This window comes from Lissotriton vulgaris, chromosome 12, assembly GCF_964263255.1.
Source record: "Lissotriton vulgaris chromosome 12, aLisVul1.2, whole genome shotgun sequence".
Taxonomy (NCBI): Eukaryota; Metazoa; Chordata; class Amphibia; order Caudata; family Salamandridae; genus Lissotriton; species Lissotriton vulgaris.
In genome coordinates this window covers 384,599,038-384,625,509 of record NC_141700.1, presented here as the reverse complement: position 1 = coordinate 384,625,509, position 26,472 = coordinate 384,599,038, and the positions used below count along the sequence as shown (strand labels likewise).

At 48.2% G+C, this 26,472-nt stretch overlaps 1 protein-coding gene across 1 annotated transcript in view; it reads right to left on the bottom strand.

Annotated features, from left to right (window-relative positions):
* Window positions 1-26,472, bottom strand: part of LSM14A (LSM14A mRNA processing body assembly factor) — a 318,574-nt gene that overhangs the window by 225,782 nt on the left and 66,320 nt on the right. The window contains exons 2-3 of the mRNA XM_086945147.1: window positions 14,133-14,296; window positions 9,010-9,139 (exon numbers count right to left, since the gene is read on the bottom strand). Of these exons, the coding sequence (XP_086801273.1) occupies window positions 9,010-9,139; window positions 14,133-14,296 (294 nt within the window). The remainder of the gene's footprint in view (window positions 1-9,009; window positions 9,140-14,132; window positions 14,297-26,472) is intronic.

The window sequence follows — 26,472 nt, the reverse complement described above, 5'->3', positions numbered from 1 at the left end:
AGTGTTTAGGGACTCACGGCTGCCGAGAGTAACAAGGCAGTGCTGGGAGGGGGGCTGCACACCAACTGAAGTGCTCTGGTTGCACGGCCTGCGGCCGGCCGTGTGAAGTGATAAGCCTTTGAAGTACACAGGCATGCTGTGACGGAGGTGTGAGAGGTCTGGCAGGGAACAGATGGCCTTGCTGTGAAGCAGGGGGCGGGGCAGCGCTGGGGAAGCCTTTGGGAGGGTGATTGATGCCTTTGATGTGGGGAGGGAGGAGAGCCTTTTGCGAGCCTGCAGGAGAAATGCTGCCGATGCGCATGCATGTTTAATCACGTGATTCACGTGAACTTAAAGAAAACTACGGCTGAAAGCCCGTGGTTTGAAGAGGATTTTGCCGACTTGAATTCTCCCCATTTCCCATTCCTGCGGAATGGTAAAGGCGAGACCTAAAAACCACAGTTGCTGGACAGAATGCAGAACAATGTCATACATTCACCCCAGTAGAGATCTGGGCCTAAATCTATCTTTTTTTGCACTCCACACCACCCCAGTTCAGACATGGCCAAATGCAAATCAGTCTGACCCTGTGCCTCATGGGAACAGTCCAGCCCGAACTGCCAAGCCATGCCTTCCCTGGACCGGAAACAAGCTTCTGAGGACCGGTTTCTGGCATTCCAGCAGTCTTCAGCCCAGCTTGCTTGAATCCAGTGGTGTGGAATGCATGGGCTGAACTGGGGTGGCTGAGTGAGCTAAGGAATGGTGATGGATTAAACCCAGATCAGTTGACTGGGGGTGAGTGTTTGATTTCCTCAAATGCTCCGTCCATCATCCCCTTTTGTATGGCTTTGTTCGCCCTAAGTTGGCAGGGTATGCTCAGACGTGAGTCCCTTGCTCACTTGGCCACTGGATTCAAGACAGCCTGGCTGATGAGGATTATGAATCCGAAACCGGTCCCAGGATGCTCTTTTCCGGTCCAGGGAAGACATGGCTTGGTAGTTCGGGCTGGACAGTTCCCATGAGGCACAGGGTCAGACTGATTTGCATATGGCCATGTCTGAACTAGGGTGGCTGAGTGAGCTAAAGAATGGTGATGGATTAAACCCAGATCAGTTGACTGGGGGTGAGTGTTTGATTTGCTCAAATGCTCCGTTCATCATCCCCTTTTGTATCGCTTTGTATCGCTTTGTATCGCTTTAGTGACCTGACCTGACCTGGTCAGAGCCGGTCGCTCCACCCGCCGCGTGGCCCATCCTGCGTGTGCCCGGTCTCAGTTTGCCGCCGCCACTGCCAGTAATTGTATCTGCCTCACTATTTGTATTACACGTCCCCTGTTGTGCCCCTGATTTCGTTTCTTTCACTGTTGTGCCGGTATTTGTATTGTGCATCCACTGTTGTGCCCCTGATTTCGTTTCTTCCACTGTTGTGCCTGTATTTGTATTTCTCGTCCACTTTTGTGCCCCTGATTGTTTTTTGTGCTCTATCGCCGTTTTTCTCCCGCTGCTCCACCCCGCTCCCTGCCGCTGCTCCCCCGCGGCCCCACCCCAGTTTCCTCCAGCTTCACCGCACCGCTCCCCTCCCTACTCGCCACACCGCTTCCGCCTCCCAGCTGCTCCTCCCTCGCCCCCCCTCCCCACTCTCCCATTCATGGCAGAGTCCGCACATACGCGCAGTGGGTGCGCCAAAGGCAAGCCCGTCTGCGTCCGGCCGCGCCCAGCTCTACAAACCCTGGATCTGGACGATGCCAACGCGCCCGACGAACTTACGACGCTGCAACCCCACGCACTCAACACCAGCCGAACACCCGCCTGCTACCAAGCCACCCCGAAACTCACCCAAGGACCATTCACCTGCCAAGCCTGCAAATACACCTGCCTCCGGACCTGCACCGCACCCGCAAAGCCAAGCACCAGCAGCAACCACCTCAAGTGCATCCTGCTCAACGCCCGCTCCGTCCACTGACACGCCGTCAAACTCTGGAACCTGCTCGACACAACACCAGACGTCGCCTTCCTCACGGAAACCTGGATGAACGCCTCCTCCACCCGACGTAGCAATCAACATCCCGGACGGATACAATATCACCCGGAGGGACCGCGTCAACCAGACGGGAGGGGGAATCGCCATCGCTGACCCTGACCACCGCTGAACACCTCCACTTCAAGATACACACCGACCTAAAGACCACACTCAGAGGCACCCTCATCTACAGACCCCCGGGACCTCGCACACAATTCAGCGAAGACATCGCAGACTTAATCAGCCCACACGCCCTCCCATCCACCGACTACATCCTCTTAGGGGACCTCAACTTACACCTGGATAACAACAAGGACTGCAACACCGCCGCCCTGCTGGACAACCTCGGACTCGAGCAATTGGTGAACACCCCCACCCACTACGCCGGCCACACGCTTGACCCAGTCTTCTCCTCCAGCAAACAGGTCTCCTTTAGCCACTCCACCGGACTCCATTGGACTGACCACAGCTGCGTCCACTTCAGCTTCAGAAGAACCACGACTCACCATCACCCCAAACAGGTCCCTCGCAGAAACTGGAGCAAGATCACCGCTGACCAGCTCACCACCTCCCTCAGCCGGAACTCCCCCACCAGCGCAACGGACCCCAAGGAAGCAGCCAACAACCTTACACAGTGGATCACCGACTGCACAGATGAACCCGCACCACGAAAGACCCCCCCCCAGCAGACCCGGCAGCAAGAAAGCCTCATGGTTCACAGACGAACTCAAGAACTCCAAGAAAAATTGACGCACCCTCGACCAGACAACAGACAGCATGACTGCCCTAAAGAACGCCACCCGCAAATCACCACTAGCTGGTCCGTACCACCAAGATGTCAGCGCTCAAAGAACGACTGGACAACAACGCCCACAACAGCAAGGAACTCTACAGCATCGTCAAAGAGCTCTCCAACCCCAGCGCCGGAAACGACATCGCTCCCTCGCAAGACCTCTGCGATTCGCTCGCCTCATTCTTCCACCGCAAGATCGTCGAAATACACAACAGCTTCGGCGCACCAACCACGCACCCCACCACCGAACCAACGCCCCCCACCAGCACCCTCCGTGCCTGGACGACGGTCAGCACCGAAGACACCATCAGCACGATGAACACATCCACTCCGAATCCCCTACCGACCCCTGCCCCCACCACGTTTTCAACAAGGCCGACTCCACCATCACACCCAAACTCCGGGACATCAAGACCTCCTTCAACACCGCCACCTTCCTGGAGAGCTGGAAGCACGCCGAGATCAGCGCCCTCCTGAAAAAAACCAACAGCTGACCCCTCCGACCTCAAGAACTTCCGCCCCATCTCGCTCCTCCCGTTTCCGGCCAAGGTCATCGAGAAGACATTCAACAGACAGCTCGCCGCCTTCCTCGAGACTAATGGATCCCTCGACCAGTCACAGTCCGGCTTCCGAGCCAACCACAGCACCGAGACCGCCCTCATCGCAGCCACAGACTACATCAGATCCCTGCTCGACAACGGGGAAACGGCGGCCCTCGTGCTCCTGGACCTCTCCGCAGCATTCGACACCGTCTGCCACCGCACCCTAGTGCAGCGCCTCAGCAACACCGGATTCCGAGAGAAGGCACTGGAATGGATCTTGTTTCTCGCCGGAAGAACCCAGAGAGTCCGCCTCCCTCCGTTCAGTTCAGAGGCCACCGAAGTCATCTACGGCGTACCACAAGGATCATAACTCAGCCCCACTCTCTTCTACATCTACATGAGCCCCCTCGCAGCCATCGCATGCCAACACAACCTCAACATCATCACCTACGCCGACGACACCCAGCTGATCCTTTCCCTCACTAACGACCCCGCCACCGCCAGAACCAGCCTACACGAAGGGATGAAAGATGTCGCCGACTGGATGAAGAACCGCCGCCTGAAACTAAACTCAGACAAGATGGAAGTCCTCATCCTGGGATCATCACCCACCGCCTGGGACGACTCCTGGTGGCCCCCCCCGCCCTGGGCACCACTCCCAAGCCAACGGCCCACGCACGCAACCTGGGCTTCATCCTGGACTCCTCCCTCTCGATGACCAGACAAGTCAACGCCGTCACATCATGCTTCAATACCCTGCGCATGCTCCGTACGATCTTCCCATGGATCCCCACCGATACCAGGAAGACTGTCAACCCAGGCACTCGTCACCAGCAGACTCGACTACGGAAACACCCTCTATGCCGGAACCACAGCCAAAATTCAGAACAGACTCCAACACATCCAGTACGCCTCCGCACGTCTCATCCTGGACATACCCCGACACAGCCACATCTCCGGCCACCTGAGGGACCTGCACTGGCTCCCCGTCAGCAAGAGGATCACGTTCAGACTCCTCACCCACTCACACAAAGCTCTCCACGACCTGGGCCTGAAGTACCTCAACAACCGACTGACCTTCTACACGCCCACCCGCCTGCTACGATCTACCAACCTCGCCCTCGCCACCGTTCCACAAATCTGCAGAGTCACCGCCGGAGGAAGATCCTTCTCCTACCTGGCAGCCAAGTCATGGAACTCCCTCCCCACCCACCGTCGGCGAACCCAGGACCATCTCGCCTTCAGGAAGCAACTCAAGACCTGGCTTTTTGAGCAGTAAACGGACCCCTCCCCCCAGCGCCTTGAGACCCGCCCGGGTGAATAGCGAGCTATACAAATGCTATGATTGATTGATTTGTTCGCCTTAAGTTGGCAGGGTATGCTCAGACGTGAGTCCCTTGCTCACTTGGCCACTGGATTCAAGATAGCCTTGCTGATTAGGATTATCAATCCGAAACCGGTCCCAGGATGCTTGTTTCCGGTCCAGGGAAGACATGGCTTGGTAGTTGGGGCTGGACTGTTCCCATGAGGCACAGGGTCAGACTGATTTTCATATGGCCATGTCTGAACTGGGGTGGCTGAGTGAGCTAAAGAATGGTGATGGATTAAACCCAGATCAGTTATCTGACAGCACGATTTTGAAACCTCTTCCAACCAAAGATTTGAATAGAGGCTCAAAACATGAGCACATAAATGTCCGATTGCTCAAAAGGCAGTTCAATAGCTGAAAGCACCTGTTTCAGTGCTGACAGCACAATACTAGGAAACAGTGTTGTGGTAATAGTTTAGGGGACAGAACCAAGTTAAGCTCTTCAGTTTTCTTTTGTAGGACTTCATGGGACTACTTTGGTTGAAAAAGTTGAATTGGATAGCCTTCGATAGAGTACCTTACTGCCTAGATAGTGGCCTCCTTCTCCGATTGGGTACTTCAGAGTACAAACTTCATCAGACAAGCAGTTTCTAGAATAACTCTATATACCAAAGCATTTGTAAACAATTCAGACTATATGAACGTATCAGTTATTTCTTTTGCCATGTGAGCTTTTGAGCCAAACAATCTGTTCCTCCAAAAGTCCCTCGTCCTCACCAGCGATGCAGCTGGAAGAGAAAAATACAATCTTTGAGAGAGTTGGTGTAGACACTGATCACCATATATATATATATATATAAGACATCTACACTAGGCAAAGATCTTGAACAACAAAATGTCTGAAAGCATAAGCAAAAATGTCAATCCCTGCGAAAAACATGGGACGGCATCTAATACTTTTAAGGAAATAACTCTTTAGAAGGGACGGATGTGCCTTGTGATGGTCCCCCCCTACTAGCCATAAGGAGGTCTCTGAGATGTAAAACACGCTGGAGAGATGAGGCAATACCAGTAAAGAACTGCAACCTACTTTTTTGCAACGCACAGAATAGCAACAAAAGGTCCAGTAGAGAGTCCTCTGTACTTGCTCTCTCACGAAATAGTTTAACATAAGCACTCGAGACCTTGAGATTTTTATTCTATGCAATGTATCCACATCAAGCACAATTAACACAGGTAGCAGGGCCTCAATGAAGTTAGAATTTGACTTAGATAGGATTTGGCACAGTACTTATTGGCTTTGACAATTGATCAGACTGCTTAATTAATAGTAAAACGAAAGCATAAGCACACCCTGCCATACTTGGAAAAACTAATTTTAACAGATCATTACCAAAGGGTGACCTCCAAATCTAGTGAGTCAAAACTTTCCAACCAATAACTTTGCAACTGATTGCGCCAGGAAAACATACCTTGTAACATTGGGGTTGGGGGAGGAGACTATTATACAGTACCAACAGGAGACTACCCCAAAAAATTACTGCTATCAAGATTCTGAATTCATCATGTGTAGAAGGGTTTATACTGTCATACCAGTTGCCAGCTGGATTGCTGTGCAAAAAGGGCAGAATCTGGTCGGACTGGCATGAAGGATTTAAATCAAACCAGCATTTGCAATAGGTCTCGCATTTACGCAATTTTAAGCTATTGGCATTGAAAATAATAATGCCTTTTATTCATGTTTTAAAAACAAACAAAAATGAAAGGCCTTGTTATTTGCCATGTCGATAGCTGAAACGCGCAAATTCGAGACCTATTGCATTGCAAATGCTTGTAATATAAAAGCTGTGTGCAGGACCCTCCACTCTCATCCCCCCCCCCCCACACACCCCTACCATACTCTGTCTTTCCTCTGCTGCAAGTAGGCATCTGACCTCTCCCCATGCTTCCGGAAAGTAAAAGATGATAAATCAAATGACTTTAGAGGCCTCTCTTTAAATTTCATTTCTGCTTTGCAGGATGGCTTTTTCTTTGTCCTAAAACCGGGACATTTCTTGAAACTTAGGGAAAGCGGGTCAGTCCTCTCAAAACCAGGATTGTCTGGGGTAATCGGGGACGTCAGGTCACCCTAGTGTAGGACAGTCTACCTCTCCCCACTTTGAGCCCCCTTCCCCAGACAGCAGCGGTTGCTTGACAGACGCCCAGGAAGTCTCACATTAGGAAACTATGCACATTGGAGTGGAAACGCGCCGGCCGCTAGGTGGCGCCCGAGCAGAAAAAACATCTCCTACAAACAGTCCATGAGCTACGGCAAGGAGTAGAAAAGAGACGGATACGTATTAATAAAAGAGAATTCCAAGAGTAAAAACAAAAAATGCTTGTTTTAGCGGGGAAGGTTGTGTGCGATTGTGCGAGCAGTGCCCAGCGCTACTCTCCACCCTGTCATGAGTGGATATATGAGCTGCTCTGCATCCTCTCATTAGATGCCTTGTTTCTGAGCTTCCGCCCTGCATTGTCTCATTAGACGCCACGTTCCCTGCGCTGCACAACACCCTCTAGTTATACGCCCTGTGCTGCTTCACACCCTTTCTAATTGTAGAATGAAGATGGCCTCTTACTTAACAGAAAGAGGCAGGGGCACAGTACTCAGAACAAGGGAAAGTCAAAGAGCGCCATGCGCGCGTTGTAGGCACGCCGTGAGCGTGCACATCGGCGTGCACATCTGCGTGGCCTGCGGCTCGTGCCCAGTGGCGGAACGTGGAACGCGGTGAAGCAGGCGCTGCTTCAATTCAGCAGGTGAGAGCAGGCCAAGTCGGAGTCCAAGATGACCAGCGGGTCTTTTCGGGAGTACATGCCGGACCAGCTGAGGGCCCAGAGAAGCCACCGCACACGCATCTTGGGCATCATTCTACTGGTACCAGTGCTGCCGGGCCGGTAGGAGAGAAGAAAGACGGCGGAGGGAGGGAAAGAGAAAACACGCCATGTGTGTTGTTAAGGGAGACTAGTACATGTGCATTGGCTCGTGGCGGCTGGTGCATGTGTGTGTGTGTGTGTGTGTTTGTTGGCGCAGTTACTGCATGCAGCTGGCTTGCATGGACGGAAGGTGGACAAGAGATGTGCACAACGCGTGTCTGTAAGTGCATGTTCACGAGTCCGATCGCCCCTGCGCGTGCCCATCTCAGTCTCCCTTCTGAGGTAAGTCAGCAACAATAGATCTCGCTGGCGACAGCGCTTCGCACTGCGTCACCAGGTGCGAGACCTAAAAAACCACTGCATGCCATTCTCCTAGAAGTTGCTTTTCCTACAAGAAAGTGAACATTGAAAATCTGGAAAAAAAAACTTAGCGTCAAGGATAGCCAGAAGAAAAAGAGACTGAAAGCACAAAAAGAAATTTAGTGCCAGGAGATTGTTGCATCCTGTGGTGAGGTAAAATAAATCAAACACAGGAACCTAGGTGGGAAACTTGGTGTCACAAAAGTTGGGGGAATGGTTTGCTTTCATACAAACTAGGATAAAAATCTATTTGAGATGGGTGCAAAAACGAGTGATTGTAGAAATGTGATGGTGATGACCAACTGTGTGTTAAAGTGGCAACAGACTATTGCGGGTTATTGAACAAATTCACTCATTTCAGGAGATATAAATGGGCTACATCAACTAGACAAGAATTACCCTCTAGTCTCTGTTTGAATGTTAGCTCAGAATTTCTGGTCACAGGACCAATGGTCTTCAGATGTACCACGAGTGGAACTCAAATAAAATAATGAAGTAGTGGGGAGGGATCTGCAATCATAGTGTAACTGTTGAGGCGCACTCAGAAATGGCATTCAAAATGAAAGGGTTAGACTGAAGTGTGATCCAAAATTCCATAAACACATTTATAAGCAAAATTTTGATTGCTGAATTTAAACAATGGGAAGAAAACTATATTTTAAAAAATGGTGTACTGAATAAATGGAACTCCTCTAGTGGCACAGTTAAGTGACAATATCACCATATCTAGAAAGTGCACGTATGCGCAAACTGTTGTCCCAGATTCACAAGGATTCTCCTTTTCCTCTCCAAGGTTTGACCGTTCACAAACTCACAAATACCAGCATCATTCTACTTTATTAACACATAAGTGATATTACAGAAAACTAAGAATTATAATTAAAATAAGTTTGGTGGTGCTGACAGCGAAGTAGGTATCAGGTTTCCTTGAAAACATTGAATTGGCTCATTGTGTATATAATATATATATATATATATATATATATATATATATATATATATATATATATATCACTTTAACATAAAAAACGTGTACTATTTCATTTATTTAGAATAGAATAGTAAAGTAGAATAGTAAAGTAGGAAGTACATACCTACTCCAACGGCTCCAAACTGCTGACCCACTAAAGGACTTTGATTGAACTGGCTATATGCTGGCATCCTGCTAAAAGGACCGTAGGAATTCACAGATTGGAATGAGGTAGAAGAGGACCCTAAGGAAGACTGAATGAACAACTAGGAATTAGTTAGCAAGCAAATCAATTATGATTAACAAAAACTATTCAAATGAAAGTAATCTATACACTAAAATATTACACTAGAAAAGAAATACTGACATTTAAATAATGCCAGAGAAGCACGGTACAAAACAAAAGAACATGAAACCCAGGAGTATGGAATTGGCTCGAAGACTAGGACATGATCAGTTGATGAAGATCCAATCGAAGTTCAAACAAGTAAAAAAAAAAGCAGTTTCACATTCCTACCAAAGAAACCTTTGCTACTATAAATTCAATACTATTTAAAGGGGAAAAGACTACTTAGAAGGGGAAAATAGATCTGCTTGTAGGGAAAATATGTGATGTATTCACCTCAGCCACACAAAAATGTCTTTGCTGATCCATATTGAGATTAGACTGTTACTTGTCATATTGCTCCTTTTGCAGCTTCGTGGCAGAATGCTTTCCTGAATTATAAATGTTGTCAGGTTAAGGATTGCAATTGTTTTTGTCACTGTAAAGATTAATAATCTAACATTCTGCTTTTTACTTGTTCCATACTTGTAAATGAGCCACTACATGAGAAACATATCAATCAATATCAATGTCCCAAAATAGAAAGTGTGACATTTTTAATTTAGTTAAAGACTGTGTTAATGGTCAAAGCTCTTGACAGAACAGACGGTTAATAGCAGCAGCATATTTCTCGGGGTGCAGCGAAACATTAAACCCCTGTTAAGTGCCCTGTGCAGTTCAGGCAGAAGTCTCTTCAGAGTGACAACAATATATATACCTGTGGCCTTCTCAATTCAAATATTGTATCAGGAGTTGGAGGAGATAGGTGGGGTCGAGTAAAAAAGTACTTAAACAAAAGAATTCATGTAAAAAACGTATTTCTGAAAATTAAAGCCAACATAATAAATGAGCAAAAAAAAATCCAAATCCAGGCAGTATACTGAGAAAGGATTAAATGAAATAATTTCCATGTCAAACCTCTATGCGTGTGGAAGCAATACACAGCAAGGAGAAGCAAAGCAGCTGAAATCGGTCTTTGTTTAAAGGCAGAGAAAAATTAGGCATTAACAGACAAAATTAGTTCCACATGCAAACATGAGGAGGAGGCGCATTACTTGACAGAACACGGGAAACTTTTTGGACTGCATGCACCTCAATTTAGCACATGTGGTCGAGATGGAGTGCCACAGCAAATCGGACTGGTTGCTGGTAACCAACCAGGGTGGGCATACGACAGGACATTTCTGGTTGAAATGGTAACCAATCAATGTTTCAAAGATTGGCCCTTCTTTCAATCAGAGTAGGCACATGTGTTAGTGCAAAATTTGGCTGGTTATTAGCATCCTGTTAAAACAGCCATTGCACACATTTCGCAATCTGCCACTTGCTGCAAAATTACTATCCACAGATTAAGTTTTTATTCAGTTGTAACAGGTTCATGCTGGGATCTGTTTCTGCATCCTTAGAAAAAACAAAATAAAATATTTACGCATAACAGCCTTGCTTTTTTAGCACTCCTTTAACGAAGTAAAGATATGAAGGTTGCATCAATGCACTCCTCCTGCACAGAGCTGCTAGTGCAGGCACTAAAGGTCATTCTCTAATTGCTCACTTCGACCCTAACAAGCAGCAGGATGTACAGTAGGGCCTTGCAGCAAACAACTAGACAATAACTGCGGTGAACTACTATGCAGCCTGTCTCTTCCATGCCCACATTGCAACTTTCTACGCCTCAGTAAGTGCTCGTGCACCGCGGCCCAGATAGGCTTTTGCTCTGCACAAACTTAAAAAACAAGCACTGGCGTTGCCAATAGGTCTCGCAGTAGGAAAGTTGGAGCTATTGGTTTTGTAAATGACAAAGCCCTTTATGTTTTTAAAATGAAAACAAAAATAAAAGGCATTGTTATTTGCAATTGTAATAGCTTCAACTTTCCTACTGCGAGACCTATTGGCAACGCCAGTGCTTGTACTTCTAGCTGTGAGTGTGTGTTGGGCTATGTGAACATATCTTAGGTTATGTTTGTAAGTCTGAAACTGTGTTTACGTTTGTGTAGGGTGTTCGGTTGTCAGCATGTCTGTAGGCCTCTATCTGTCAGAAAGTGTGTGTGTATTTTACAGACTGTATAATGTCTCTGCATATCTATACAGGTGCATTCGCGTGGTTTTTAGGTGTCCGAAGATGGCTAACCGTTTATATCCGTTCCAGGCTTTTTGTAGGACTGTGGTTATGTGCTTGTAAATGTCTGTTGCGTTGCGCTGTGTCTGAGGCTATGCGTGTGTGTTTGTATTTGCGTGATGCTGTGTGTGCTTGTGCTTAGAGTGTTGCGTGTGACCGCCAGTGTCTGACGCCGTATGTGCAGGTTTGTATCTGTTTATCTGACCCTGTGGCATGTACATCTGACCGTGGCTCCTGGATTCCCCGATGCCAACCCTCACAGTTTGACATATGGAGGAGTACTTTCTGGTAGGCAGATCTCGGCGGATGCGACGAAAGACAGGCCACCTCCTGGCTGGGGTGACAGCTCTTTTCTTGGCTCTCAGCTCGACATGATGTACAGGACACGCTCTGCAGCTGACGCGGTGACAGATCCACTCGGAGGAGCCTGCCAGACGCCCACTGTCTTGAATTAATGCAGTGCGGAGAATAATGCCAAAAGGGAGCTCGTTCGAAAATTAGCCTTTCTCCCTCGCTCACACTTTACATCCCTGCCTCTCCAATATGCTATTCCCTCAAAATTATTACTAGCAAAATACTGGTAGTACGTGTGAGTGAAAACCACAAGTGTAGTTTGCACAAAGCTCTAAAATAGCACTGAGTGAATCCTACGAGTGGATCTGTCCTTACTTGGGCCCACCCCTTCCCCCAAAAATGTGGTGAAAAATCTAGGTGTCTGGGTGGACTCCTCCCTCAATTTCCAGACACACACCAAGAAAGTGGCTGCTACTTGTGTGGGCCTGCTGAGGAGCCTTCACCCGATACTTGGCTTTTTCGACCCCAGTACGCGCCAACTGATAGTTCAATCTATCATTTTGGCTCGACTGGATTATGCCAATGTTCTATTCCTTGGCATCAACAAAACAGAGATGGCTCGGCTGCAATGGATACAAAACTCTGCAGCCAGGGCTGTCGTAGGCCTCCCTCGCAGATGCTCTGCCAGAAATACCATCCAGAAGCTACACTGGCTACGTATTGAAGCCCGTGTTCAATTCAAGGCTCTCACCACTGCTTTTAAAATTCTTAGATCTGACTGTCCCGGGCTCCTACGCCCACTCCTAGTGCCTTACACCCCCCAGCGTGCCCTACGCTCCTCAGGACAACACTTGGTGGTAGTCCCTCATACTGGGCTAAGCAGAATGGGTGGCCGTTCTTTCAGAGTTTTAGGGGCGAAGCTTTGGAATGCTCTGCCTCCCCACATCCGCTCCATGACCAACTTGTTGGCATTTCGCAAGGCGATTAAAACTTTTCTGTTCTCCCCAACATAATCTCCCTGTAGTTACTCTCCCCCCTCCCCCTCCCTTCAGGTTTCTGTTATGGTTCAGCGCCGGGACGCCTCGTTGCTGGGGCAGCTGTTTGCGCTTAATAAAATATTAACATAACATAACACTGGAAACAAAGAAAACAAGTGAAAGCAAGTTGCGGTACCATAAAGCGGGTTTGAACTTTCATTTAATGTTCTTCCCGAAATGTGCTCCAGGCAACACATTAATCTCTTTGTACGCCGTGTTTGTGCCGCACATTTGGAGGCTTAACAAAAACATGCTAGTTGGGGCAGAGCAACTCCATCGCTGCCGTACCAAAATGGTTAAAGGGACTGTAAGAAGGGGCGGTGCAAGGAAAACAAACTGCGACGGGCTGAAGGAAGGAGAAAAACAAGCGTTAAGAGCGGCCGGGAAACTGAAAGTACGGCCGGCCAGCCATGATTAATTAGGGGAGGAGAGGCCGCCGAGCACATGCTGGGCGAAGCCCTTTGATGTGCTGGCGGCCGTTAAAAAATGCAATTAGGAGGGAGGGAGGGAGGCTGATGCGCGTGCTTGTTTGGTCACGTGAACTCAAAGAAAACCGCAGCAAAAAGCCCTTGGTTTGACGAGGATTTTGAGCACTTGAATTCTCGCTCCGCTCAATGCGCTTGCGCGCATTGATAGGTCGCGAGACCTAAAAATAGTATTCAGCTTCTAATATCCCACATAAAAATATCAACGTCAATAGGTCTGGAATGATCGTCGTAATTTAAGTCTTTGCAAAGCTTTCTTTTTGGGGCGCTACTGGCCCCCTCGACAATATATATGAAAAAAAAACTGGCTAAAAGAAAGGACATTTTTTCTCCAAAAATACCGGAGCATGCTGCTTGCCGAAAAAGCGTTTGCCGCCTCGTCAGAGGAAGTGCTATATAAATGCAATTACAATACAATACATTGTAACAGTAGTCACTGGAACTGATGGAAACTACTTGGTGTGCAAAAGTGTTCCTTATGAAAATGCAAAATGCCACCACATACAGAGAAGTTAGCCAATGGCTGAAGTGGGCTGACCCAAAGCTCCATGCGGTAGAGGCTAGAATGTGAATGGCAACAGACTGCTGTAAAGAGGAGTTACTGAAAGCCCCTATAAGTAATAGGTCTTAACAAATAACAGCACTAAGGGGAAAAAAAAAAATCAGGTGTTTCAGCAATCAACGGCTCTGCCAAACCTACATAAACGACACATCAAACCAGCGTCAATAGTTCAAATTAGTAGCATGTTTTACATCTGGTCCTAACTTACATTTTCAATCTACAATAGAAACCAAGTACAGCTGTAAACTTCTACATAATATAACACAAACACTGAATCAACTATGCACAAAACAAAAGATGCATGGGATTCGTTGTCATTCACAAGGAAAAGCAAACTGAATTCTTAACAGCAGAATATAACCTACTCCCATTGTAAGAGAAATTTCTCAACAGAAAGGCCAGAGTAACTATTGCCATTCTCTTTTTACCTGAACAATCGCTGGGTCTTGAGGGAGGGAGCACTGTGGCTTGGGTGGCTCACAAACAGTCAGGTCTTTTATATCACTGCCTCTGAATATGATATACTCGAACACTTCATCTCTGGGAGGGATGGGTCTGTCTGTAGGACGATCCTCTGTCCCAAAAGAGCGAACTACAGAGAGAAAAAAGCAAAGTTATTATTTAATTAAAAGAGCCGCAGAGAGGAGTAGAACACTACACAACGAGCAACATTTCTAACTTACATACACAGTTCCTTGCCATAGAGAAATACCATATTCCAACCAGGGAGCCTTAATTTAAAAATGTACTGCATTCAGTAAAGATTCATTTTGAAGTCGGTCAGATCCATTAACTATCAGATTGAAATGCTGTTTTTTTTAAAAAAAGGTAAGAACTAGAGAACAGAGTTCCCTCGAACCCTGATCATCAGGACACACAGATCTTTTCTCAACTGTTAACTTCCAATACAGGATTCAGAATACACTGGAAGAGAGCATGCTAATGCAGCCAAGCTCAGATGTTTGGGGCATGACCCACAGCAAGAGTATATGGTGCTGGGAGTATGTCACTATGAACTCCACAGCACCATAATGGCTTTTCTGAAAACTGTGAAGTTTGGTATCAAACTTATCAGCACATTAAACCCGCACTGTTGCAAATGTGAGATTTAACGAAAAAAGCACTCAGAGGGCACCTTAGAGATGCCCCCAGAAAAACTACTTAACAGTGTCCTGGCTGAGTGGCTGCTCACCAGCTGCCACCACCAGACATGTTTCTGGACCCCTGGGTCAAGTGCCTGCTGCTCTCGGGGGTCAAACAATGCAAATCCTAGGATGAGGTGCCAAGCCTCCTCCCCCAGGGTGGGCAGGGTCCACGAAGGGGAAGATTCAAAGGCTTGCCGCTTTTCTGACCTACCTCAGCCATTTGCGGCTTCCAGCAACTGGCCCCCACCAGTTCTGACCACCACTCTGGGTGGAAGAATTGACAGGAAAACTAAGCGATGAAGGGAGGTTTGCCCACTTTTACCAACCCCACCCCTCAGGTGGGGGAGGCGAGGTGAGGCACAACTCAGTCACCGCCATCTTGCAGATGGGGGGACCCAGCCAACCAGAGAGAGGCATATGCCCTCTCCCACTGAAGGCTGGCATAATAGGGGGTGAACCCACCACAAGGCAGGGACCCATTGGTCCCGACCTTTACTTACCTGTAACACCCCTAAATCTAGTATTTAGGGGAAACCCTTAACCATGCCTCCTCAGACAAGATCCGACCAGAAGAAGAGAAGGATTGAAGAAGCTGTGCTGAACTAAGAGGGAGGACGCCCACTGACTTGGCCCCAGCCCTACCGTCCTGTCCCCACATCGAACCTGCTCCAGCGAAATCCTGGTGTGTCCTGCAGCCAGCAGCCCTCAAGAACCCGAAGGACCTGCCTTGCCTTCCCAACCCGAAGACTTTGTCTCCTGTGAGCACTGAGTTTGCTCACCCACAGATTCTGGCTCCGTCCAAATCCGCGGGTCTGCGCTGCTCTGCTCCTGATGCCCACGCCAGAGTTCTAGTGGCCCAACACCACAAGGATGTCTCCCCGGCGTTCCAGACCGGAGATCTGGTGATTTCTGACCTGCCTTGGATCGCCAATAGACGCCTGCAGCCCCTTTCTGGAGGGTCCGCCCGACCGTGACCAGAGCTGGTAAGAAAATCAAATGCCTAAAGACACCCCTGCACTTAATGTCCCACGGCATTGGGTGGACCAACCTACTGTGTCCCAGCATCCCAACTTACCTTTCCAACCAGTGGTCACCACCAGAAGATATTCACCCCCTAGACTGCAGTCTTTGTTGCAACCAGAGAATCCCCCATTAAAAATAGGGCACCCGACTCAAAAACATCACTCTGCACCAGCTTCCCCTGCAGGTGTACTTTAGGTGCTAACTTCGACCCTCCCTTGGCCTTGAGCCTAATACCAGGAGCTTTGCTCCCACAACCTTGTGGCCTGCTCGTGAGCAGCTACGAACCGGAGGCGCTTATCCCCCATTGGATAACTTTGGGCCTCAGCACTCTGCACCCGGCCGCACTAGTGCAGCTGAGGGAGTTCCGAGAGTGCATCCTTGACCCTGGAGGAATCCTGCTAACCACAGAATTCCAACTCCCACAAATATGTACGTACCTGCAAACCGTTAACTTCATTTCTTTCCATAGGATTGCATTGACTGTTTTTCCTTGATTGCACAGGGAACATTTCAGAGCTGGAAAATATCAGACCTTGAGAAATCTAGTCCCCCACTCGCTATGGCGGGTAGGTCAAGTGCCTTACAGTCAAGTCGAGTAAGATTTAAAATCACTAGACCTGCAGGTCTTGTAACATTTTCATGACTATGCACTCTCAGCAAGTATTTAACCAAAATATTTTTAAACAAGCACTGGCGTTGCCAATAGGTCTCGCAGTAGGAAAGTTGGAGCTATTGGTTTTGTAAATGACAAAGCCCTTTATGTTTTTAAAAAGAAAACAAAAATAAAAGGCATTTTTATTTGCAAATGTAATAGCTCCAACTTTCGTACTGCGAGACCTATTGGCAACGCCAGTGCTTGTGTAATTTAATTTGTATTTTGATCTCTTGTTGCGGGCCCCCTAAAGGGAGTGGGGCCCACAGGCCGGTGCCTACTTTGGCTATTTGGTAATCTGGAACTGCAATGTCCACCTTCAGATAAAGGGGAGCAAGAGAGAGGGATAGACAGAGAGAGAAATCGAGAATGTGGGAGAAAGGAGAGTGAGGAAGAGACACGTAGGGAAAGCCTCCTGCTGCACACGAACCCGTCATTTTGGCAGCGGTTAAAGTAGTTGTTTGATGACTCACGGCCAAACGGTTTTGTTTTACTTTCGGAATTCAGGAGGGGGAGAGGACTAGGCAGACAGGAAGGACAGAGGGTGGAGCACTGAGGGGGCGTAGAGAATTAAAGAGTATCATGTTGGTGTGGAGCAGCGAGGGCCAAGAGAGGTCCGAGAGAGGAAAGGAGAGAGGTGGGAGAGGCGACAAGAGAAAAGGAGAAGGAATGAGAGACAGAGAAAATAACTATAGAGAGAGAGGGAGTAGAAATGAGTCACACGAGGGCGAGGGAAGGACACAAGAAAGCGCAAGAGAGGAGTGAGAACAACAGAGGAAGGAAGAGTAACGTGAGAAGAGGAAGTGAGAGGGGAGCAAGGGAAGGTGCTGGGGAAAAGACGGAAGTGGAAAGAAAGGGAGAAAAAAAACAAAGTTAAAGGTGTGGGTAAATGGAAAAAGAGATCAAATAAAACTGACTGCTAGAAAACATAAAGAGACTCATTACTAACGAGAGCAGACAGAGTAGACAAGGGAAGAGAAACAGAACAGTGGGAGAAAGACGGTTGAGCGTGAACGTAGGCGAGAGAGAGGTAGAACAAGGCGGAATTTGCCGCTTCTTTTAAAGGTGCTGTATAAAAGCTTTCATGTTTATGACTTATTAAAAACGATCATCCGTTTTACATAAAATACGCCATTACGTCTGGACCCAATAACTAACAGGTGGCCAGTATGCACATTCGTTTTCTGTCAGGTGTTTTAAAATAGAAAATACACTGCTCGGACTGCAGGCGAGAATAGCATGTTCATTGCACGGCGATGCTAGTTACTGATACTTACATAAGTATATCGGGTTATATATTTTTTGTGCTTACTGTGTAATTTGAGGTCTCATGTTTTGTTTATACGATTTTGCGTGTTTTAATTGAGGTACATCACTCGGTTAGCCATCTAGCATAGTTAAAAAAAAACGAAGTAAATGCAGTTAAACGTATGTTGAAAATTCCTCAGTTTCATAAACAAATTATGCAACATTTTAATTTCAAAACCTTTTCATTATGTGAAACTGCCTGGACTAAAACAACAACAGTTTACAAAGTTAGACATTACCAACAGTGTTGTACTTAAGTTCATGGAATTTGGTGGAGGTTATCTGCTCCCAGCCCAGCATGGAATGTGAAACATGTGAGGCCACTAAGAGAGAGCGGGCGGGAAACTGAAAGTACGGCCGGCCAGCCATGATGAATTAGGGGAGGAGAAGCGTGTTAGGGGAGGAGAAGCCGCAGAGCGCACGCTGGGCGAAGCCCTTTGATGTGCTGTGCGGCCGTAGGGGAGGAGAAGGGAATGCGCGTGCTTGTTTGGTCACGTGATTCACGTGAACTCTAAGAAAACCACAGCACAAGAAGCCCTTGGTTTGACGAGGATTTCGAGCACTTGAATTCTCGCTCCGCTCAATGCGCTTGCGCGCATTGATAGGTCGCGAGACCTAAAAATGCTTTGGCAAAGCCAAATAGGTGTGGCTTTAAAGGAATGTTGTATCGTAACGTGAATCATCACAAGTAGATATCATGAGAATTGCTATATATTTGTGCGGGAGCAAAGAACTGTAGACTATTGGTGTAGATTTAAAGGCCAGGTGCCCGTTGCAGTGTTAAGCCAGGCATTAAAACCCATGTAGGTTAATGACTGCCCTCCTATCTGTGGAACAGGCGGTGAAAGACACCATAAATTATCTAGGTATCCAAAACATTTTAATTTTATTACAACGTCTTGTGTGTGCGCGCGCCTGAAATTTCAACTTCAGACAGCTGGATAAACAAACAAAATAATCGAACTTTTGGTATGCCGAAAATGAGTCTTGCACCATCTTGTAGGCGAACCATGAAAAATTTATTATTCAGCGCACCAGCTTGTTAGGACAAGACCTACTGACTTTGCCAGAATCTACAGCATACTGAGGTATGCAATCATATTGGCTAGCCTGAGACACCAGTGACAAGCTACAGAACCTATACAAAAAACACAGCCCAGTAGCCATTGACTGTACCAGGACACAGAAATGTAATATTTTACTTGGTCATATACCAAGCAGTAAAATTAGCCCCGGAGTTTCCCAACCTGAATTTAAATGTTTGATGCATCCCAATCATACTTACTCGTTTGGAAATCTGACATTCAAATCCCACTTCACTACATTTTAAGTCAAATCAAGTACCGAACGTCCCTTTTCCCCCGTAACAAATGCAGTTATTACCCAATAATGTACATTTAATAAAATGCTTGACTTAGTGGTCAGCAATGTTATCATTTACTCTGAAAGCATGCCTAGCTAAATATTTACCTCTTTACCATCCAAAAAACAAGTATTTGCAATGCAATCGGTCTTGCCTTTGGGGCAAACTGTCGCACTATCAGTTTAAGTGTAAGACTGCAACCCGGTGCTAGCATACCCTACTATTGTCTGTGAGAGCAGCGGACGCACTTCGGGCAAGTTTGAGTCATATGTGGAGTGCGTAATTGGTACTTTTTTGATGCTTTATATAGCGGGAACATAACCTTCCGGCATTAAAGCGATTTACACAATAAGTACATTTTCTGCACGCACACTTTGTTTTTGTGGCATGGGGAATTCAAATAAATTTCAGCGTCTGGTCAACTTTGTGTTTCTGGGACCAAATCACCTAATCCCCCTGTGCCATAAAAAACAGAAAAATATGCTTTCAAATGAAAAACTTATGCTTAATGTGTAAAATGTTTTACTGCCCTGGGGCTAAATTTGCACTATATAAAGCTGCAAAACACATATGAAGTAATTGCGCCACTTACATGGTAGAAGAAAATGCAGATTTAAAGGTTTGTCTCACAGCTACACTATCACAGCAAATGCTCGGCCAACAAGCATTTCCAATCGAGAGGAAAGCCTAGATGAGAGTACTGTGTTCCAGTAGTGATAGCCGTCGTTAAATTAAATACAGCGGCAATACCGGAGTGGATTGTTCTCTCTGCAGGAGAAATTGACTAAAGCCCAGAGATGACCGGTTATGTTGCAAATGTTGGGACTCCATTTTTGCACGAAACTGCCGAAGGCACAAAACACAATCCCAGTGGCCCTGCCTGGCTATAGGTCACGCTGGCCTGCAGTTTCATTTTGCTTCTGCCCAAGTCCAGCAGGACACCCATTCCGTCACTTCCGAGAGCGGCAAGGCTGTGACCATGTCAGAGCCTGGAAACGGGGAGTCTCACTGCTGGGTCTTAGGAGCTTCGCCTGGTTGTATTCGCGGTGAGCTGTACCAGAGGGGGTACCGCCTGTCTCCTCGTAAGAACATAGACCTCTGGCAGATAAGAGGTTCCAAAAGAAACAAGCATTTACAATGGAATGGTTTCGCCTTTGGAAAAGTTAGAGCTATTGGCATTGTAAATGTTAAAATTTGTATTTATGATATGGTTTTGAATACAGATAAATAAATGTCATTGTCATTAGCTTAATCTTTCGCAACTGTGAGACCTATTGTACCCTACAGACGAGCTCAGCAGACAGCAATTACTACTACACACACACAGAGCGCCACACACACACACCCAGAGCCATAGACACACACACACACACACACACACACCAGAGCCACAGACACACACACACACACCCAGAGCCACAGACACACACACATACACCCAGAGCCACAGACACGCACACACACACCCAGAGCCCCCCACACACACACCCAGAGCCCCCACACACACACCCAGAGCCCCCCACACACACACCCAGAGCCCCACACACACACACCCAGAGCCCCACACACACACACCCAGAGCCCCCCACACACACACACACACCAAGCCCCACACACACAGAGCCCCCCCCCACACACACACAGAGCCCCCCACACACACACACACACACACAGAGAGAGCCACACACACACACACAGAGAGCGCCACACACACACACACACCCCCAGAGCCACACACACACCCCCAGAGCCACACACACACACCCCCAGAGCCACACACACACCCCCAGAGCCACACACACACACCCCCAGAGCCACACACACACACCCCCAGAGCCACACACACACCCCCAGAGCCACACACACACACCCCCAGAGCCACACACACACACCCCCAGAGCCACACCCACACACCCCCAGAGCCACACACATACACCCAGAGCCACACACATACACCCAGAGCCACACACATACACCCAGAGCCACACACACACCCCCAGAGCCACACACACACACACCCAGAGCCACACACACACACACACACCCAGAGCCACACACACACACACACACACACACCCAGAGCCACACACACACACACCCAGAGCCACACACACACACACCCAGAGCCACACACAACCACCGCCACACACACCCAGAGCCACACCCACACACACCCAGAGCCACACCCACACATACCCAGAGCCACACATACCCAGAGCCACACCCACACACACCCAGAGCCACACCCACACACACCCAGAGCCACACCCACACACACCCAGAGCCACACCCACACACACCCAGAGCCACACCCACACACACACACTCAGGGCTACACTCAGAGCTACACACAGATCGCCACACACTCCTAGCCACACACACACCCAGAGCCCCCCCACACACACACACCCAGAGCCACACACACCCACCCAGAGCCCCCCACGCACACACACCCAGAGCCCCCCACGCACACACACCCAGAGCCCCCACGCACACACACCCAGAGCCCCCCCACACACACACACCCACCCAGAGCCACACACACCCACACACCCAGAGCCACACACCCACACGCCCAGAGCCACACACACACCCACACACCCAGAGCCACACACACACCCAGAGCCACAGACACACACACACACACGCCCAGAGCCACAGACACACACACACACCCAGAGCCACAGACACACACACACACCCAGAGCCACAGACACACACACACACCCAGAGCCACAGACACACACACACACACACACACACACACACACACACACACACACACAGCCACAGACACACACACACACACACACACCCAGAGCCACAGACACACACACATACACCCAGAGCCACACACACACAGAGCTACACACACAGATCCACGTGCACACAGAGCCACACACAAACTCATAGCCACACACACACCCAGATCTCTTCCAATGACTAGCCTCCATTTATGGAGCTAGCCAATGGAAGAGAGAGGCGGAACTAAGGCCACACTATTCTGACATAAGATTTCGCCTGCGCGAAACGCTGCTTGCGCAGCTGTTCGCCAGGCGAAACCTAAAAAAACGCCTATGCATCATGGGTGTTGTTGTCCGACCAATTAAACATTTTGTAAAAAGGGACGTCCTGGATCTTTTGTATCCCCCATGATAGTGAGACATCTGGCAGCCTGGGCATGACCCCGCAAGTCTGAAATTCCTCTCAGTTCAGGTGTCACAGTGGGGAAACAGCTTTAAAAAGGAGTAACGGCTTTAGCTGCCCAACCTCCAAACTTGAATGAGGGCTTTTTGCCCAAAGGTTTCAATTGAGAAATGCAGGCCAGCCGGGTGGTATGGGAAGAGGACTATGATGAGTAGAGGTCGAGCCGTGCTGAAGTCGCAGAGGGGTGGGCAAACTGGCCCTGCTACCTCCGCCTTGACTGTGTGAGGGTCATCGATCTCAAGCCGCAGGCAGCCGCCCGCAGTAAACCCACCCAGCAGACTGCAGCGTGCGGTAAAACGGCCTCGCACATGTAAACAAAAGCTCTGTCCCTAAATTACACTCGGGAATAACAGGCACCAAGAGAAGCTATTCGTTCTTTATTAGCAAGTGTTTGCAATTTAGAGTCCGTGTAAATCAATCGAACCCTTCGGTTTCCAATTAGATGGAAATGGGTAATCATATGCCACGACAGAAAGAACCATATACACTTGCACCGAGCCAATGATTAATCCATCTTTGTAACGTAACGTCGAACATACTGAACAATAACAATCGTTTAGCAGGGCCTGCAATTTAACATGAAAACTGCATGCTAATTGGGGGCCAGGTTCAGGAAACACGGCGAGTATTGCTTGTTGCAGGCACTTAAAATTGAATTTACTTGAATTAGGGACGAGTAACTGCTTTTGTTCAGTGCGTGCTAATAACAGATAAGCAGCGACGTCAAGATGAAACAACGCGCGCTAAATGAGGATGACAACAATGTGGCAAGTAACGGAAAATGCACTAGGTACAAAATACGGTCCACTGAAATGGACGACCCTATCATTTCACATGGTCTCATCATGACTGCCAACTGGACCCTCCTCATCAGAGTGACACAGCCAGTCCTGCTTTTTCACACGGAGCATGCTGGGGCTTGTAGTGTCTGCTCATGGTAAGTGTAGGCCTCCACATCCCAGGAAACTTGACGTCCTTGGTTAAAAAGCTAGGATTAGTCGAAGGCAACTCTTAACGCATGTTTTTAATGGGACAGCTGTGTTTGAATACTTACAGTTTTACTTTTCCCACTATGGCTTCCAGACCAGGAAATGGAAACAAGGAAAGGCGCTGACAGCGGGAAGGGGGGCGGGAAAGGCACGGACAGTGGGAGGGGGGTGCAGGAAAGGCACGGACAGCGGGAGGGGGGGCGGGAAAGGCACGGACAGCGGGAGGGGGAGCGGGAAAGGCACGGACAGCGGGAGGGGGGTGTGGGAACGGGCCACTCCGGCTAAAGGCACTTTCAAAATGCCGAAAACATCACGGGACAAAAAAAAAAAAAAAAAAAAAATACGCCCACAGCCGCATGGCGTGAGAAATGGGGCAGGATGAGAAAAACATCGCCGGAAGGCCCACGAATCGCCTCGAACCATGACAGGCAGATCTCACTTCCAATGGCTAACCTCCATTTATGGAGCTAGCCAATGGAAGTGAGAGGCGTGACAAAGGCACCATACTCTTCACAAAAGTTTTCGCCTACGCGAACACTGCTGCGCAGCGGACGCCAGGCGAAACCTAAAAAGAAAAGTAGCCCCTCAATCTCAGCACGGTCAGCGATAAAACAGCAAGCAAGCTGAAGCACTTGGTCCATGCTCCAGCTAAAATGAGAAAGTTAAGCTGGGAGGTGCTGGGCAATTAGAAGGCAGCAAATAGGAGTGACAAGAAAGAAAACAAATACTAAGCAATGGGCTGGCAGTAAGCCCCTTGTTGTATGCAATACCTCTCGCCATTGCAGACCAGACCTAAAAATTGAGTTCAATAACCTGAGGAGCGGTAAACATTAAAAACTTCAAATAGTAAGAAGGAAAATAAAAGTGTACCTGCACGCTTCTTTGCCTACCTGCACTCATCCAATATTCACTTTCCATTTTGCAAGCTTTTAAAAACTTCAGTCGTCCGTAATTAAAGAGCTTTAAATTTCCTTGACTAGTCAGTTTGCCAGTTCCAGGATTTTCTAACTGGTAATTGCATGCTTTTATAAAACAATTTAAAACAATAAATAAACACTGCCTATTTACATTGAAATACCCATTAGTTAGAATCGTTTGGTTTGAAATTACCATTAATTACACATAAGGTGGATTTTGGTGCTAAACACACCAATCCTCGTGACCCTATAGATACTGGACATTGTTTCCTATTACATTCAAGCAGACTTGACCTGACGAAATTTAACAGGGTATAAGCACTTGTCGCACGCAGTAATTACAGGCTAAAATAGTATTTGCTTAACTTAGAATTCCAACCCCGCTATTTTTTTACAGGGGTTTGTGCCTGGGTCAGGAAAGCCTTGGGCCACTCTTACTGAGGGTCTTACTGTTTCCACAGTCTGGTTCATTCTTTGTCTGGAGGCTTGTCCCCAGGGTTTGTGTCAGACATTTTTTCCAAGAACTGGGGGCTTCAGTGCCTGAGGGTCCCAGTCCTACGATGTGTCCTTGTGAGGCTCCGAGTGTAGGATGGGTCAGCAATAAAAGAGGAGGAAAAAAAATGGCACCTCTGCTTTCGGGGTGGGCAACTTTCAGAATCTGTCTTCCCCCACCCAGTCTCTCACGCTCTTCATATACTTCTGTTTATCTAGTATTATTTTGAGATCCTTGCTTTCTAGACTGCAGTTTTAAAATGTATGTAATTAAGTACCCCCCGCCTTTCATTGTAAGGATATTGCACACCACATTTTGGTTGCAGACATGAAAAAAATAGTAGAATCCTAGTCCAAGTAGCAAAAATAAATCCAAACAAAATTTACCAATTACTTGCAAAAACGATATTAGTTCGATGCAATTCAGATCAATAAATAAAACTGCTGTATCCAACAATGTATAGAATTATGAAGATACATTCCATCTTTCCTTAATCACATAAAGCCTGCAAAACATAAGCATGCTGCCATAAATATTTCCTTTCTTCTGATCAGTTTTACTGTAACAACAAGCATTTACAATGCAAAGGTCTTGTCTTTGTCAACCCCTCCCCTGCTGATGACGGAACCGCTCAGTCATCAGCTGCGGTGGAGCTGTGCTGATGACGGAGCGGTTGCGTCATGGCCCTGCCGCCGCGCCTGCGTGGCGAGTTCTATTGAGCGGGCGGGGCCGTGACGGAACCACTCCGTCATCAGCACAGCGCAACCGACGCTGGTGACGGAGCAGTTCCGTTACCAGCATGCGCCCGCCGCTCTGCCGCCCTACCCCCCTCCCCCCTTAGCACTGCGGCGGAATAGCCGCCACAGTGAAGGGGTTAAAGTTAGAGCTATTGGCATTGCAAATTGAATTTTTTTAATTTTTCGTTTTTTAAAAACAAATAAATGGTATTGACCTTTACAATGGCAAAAGGTGAGCATTAGAGAGTATTAGCAGACAGAGCCCAACACACACACACAAAGCCACACACACGCGCACAGAGCCACGCGCACAGAGCCACACACGCGCACAGAGCCACACACGCGCACAGAGCCACACGCACACAGCCACACACACACACACACACACACACACAGAGCCACACACACACACAGAGCCACACACACACACAGAGCCACACACACACACACAGAGCCACACACACACACGAAGCCACACACACACAGAGCCACACACACACGAAGCCACACACAGAGCCACACACAGAGCCACACACACACACAGAGCCACACACACACAGAGCCACACACACACAGAGCCACACAGAGCCACACACACACAGAGCCACACACACACACACACAGAGCCACACACACACACACACAGAGCCACACACACACACACAGAGCCACACACACACACACACAGAGCCACACACACACACACACAGAGCCACACGCACACAGAGCCACACGCACACAGAGCCACGCACACAGAGCCACACACACAGAGCCACACACACACACAGAGCCACAGGTTAGCCGGTGCGCTGGCATCCATGCCCTGGGCACCCAGGGGACAAAGGCAAGAAAAGTGCACAACCAGGGGCAGCGGCAAGGAAAAACAATCAAAACCAGGGAACAGAGGCAAGGAAAAGCGAGCACAACCAGGGAA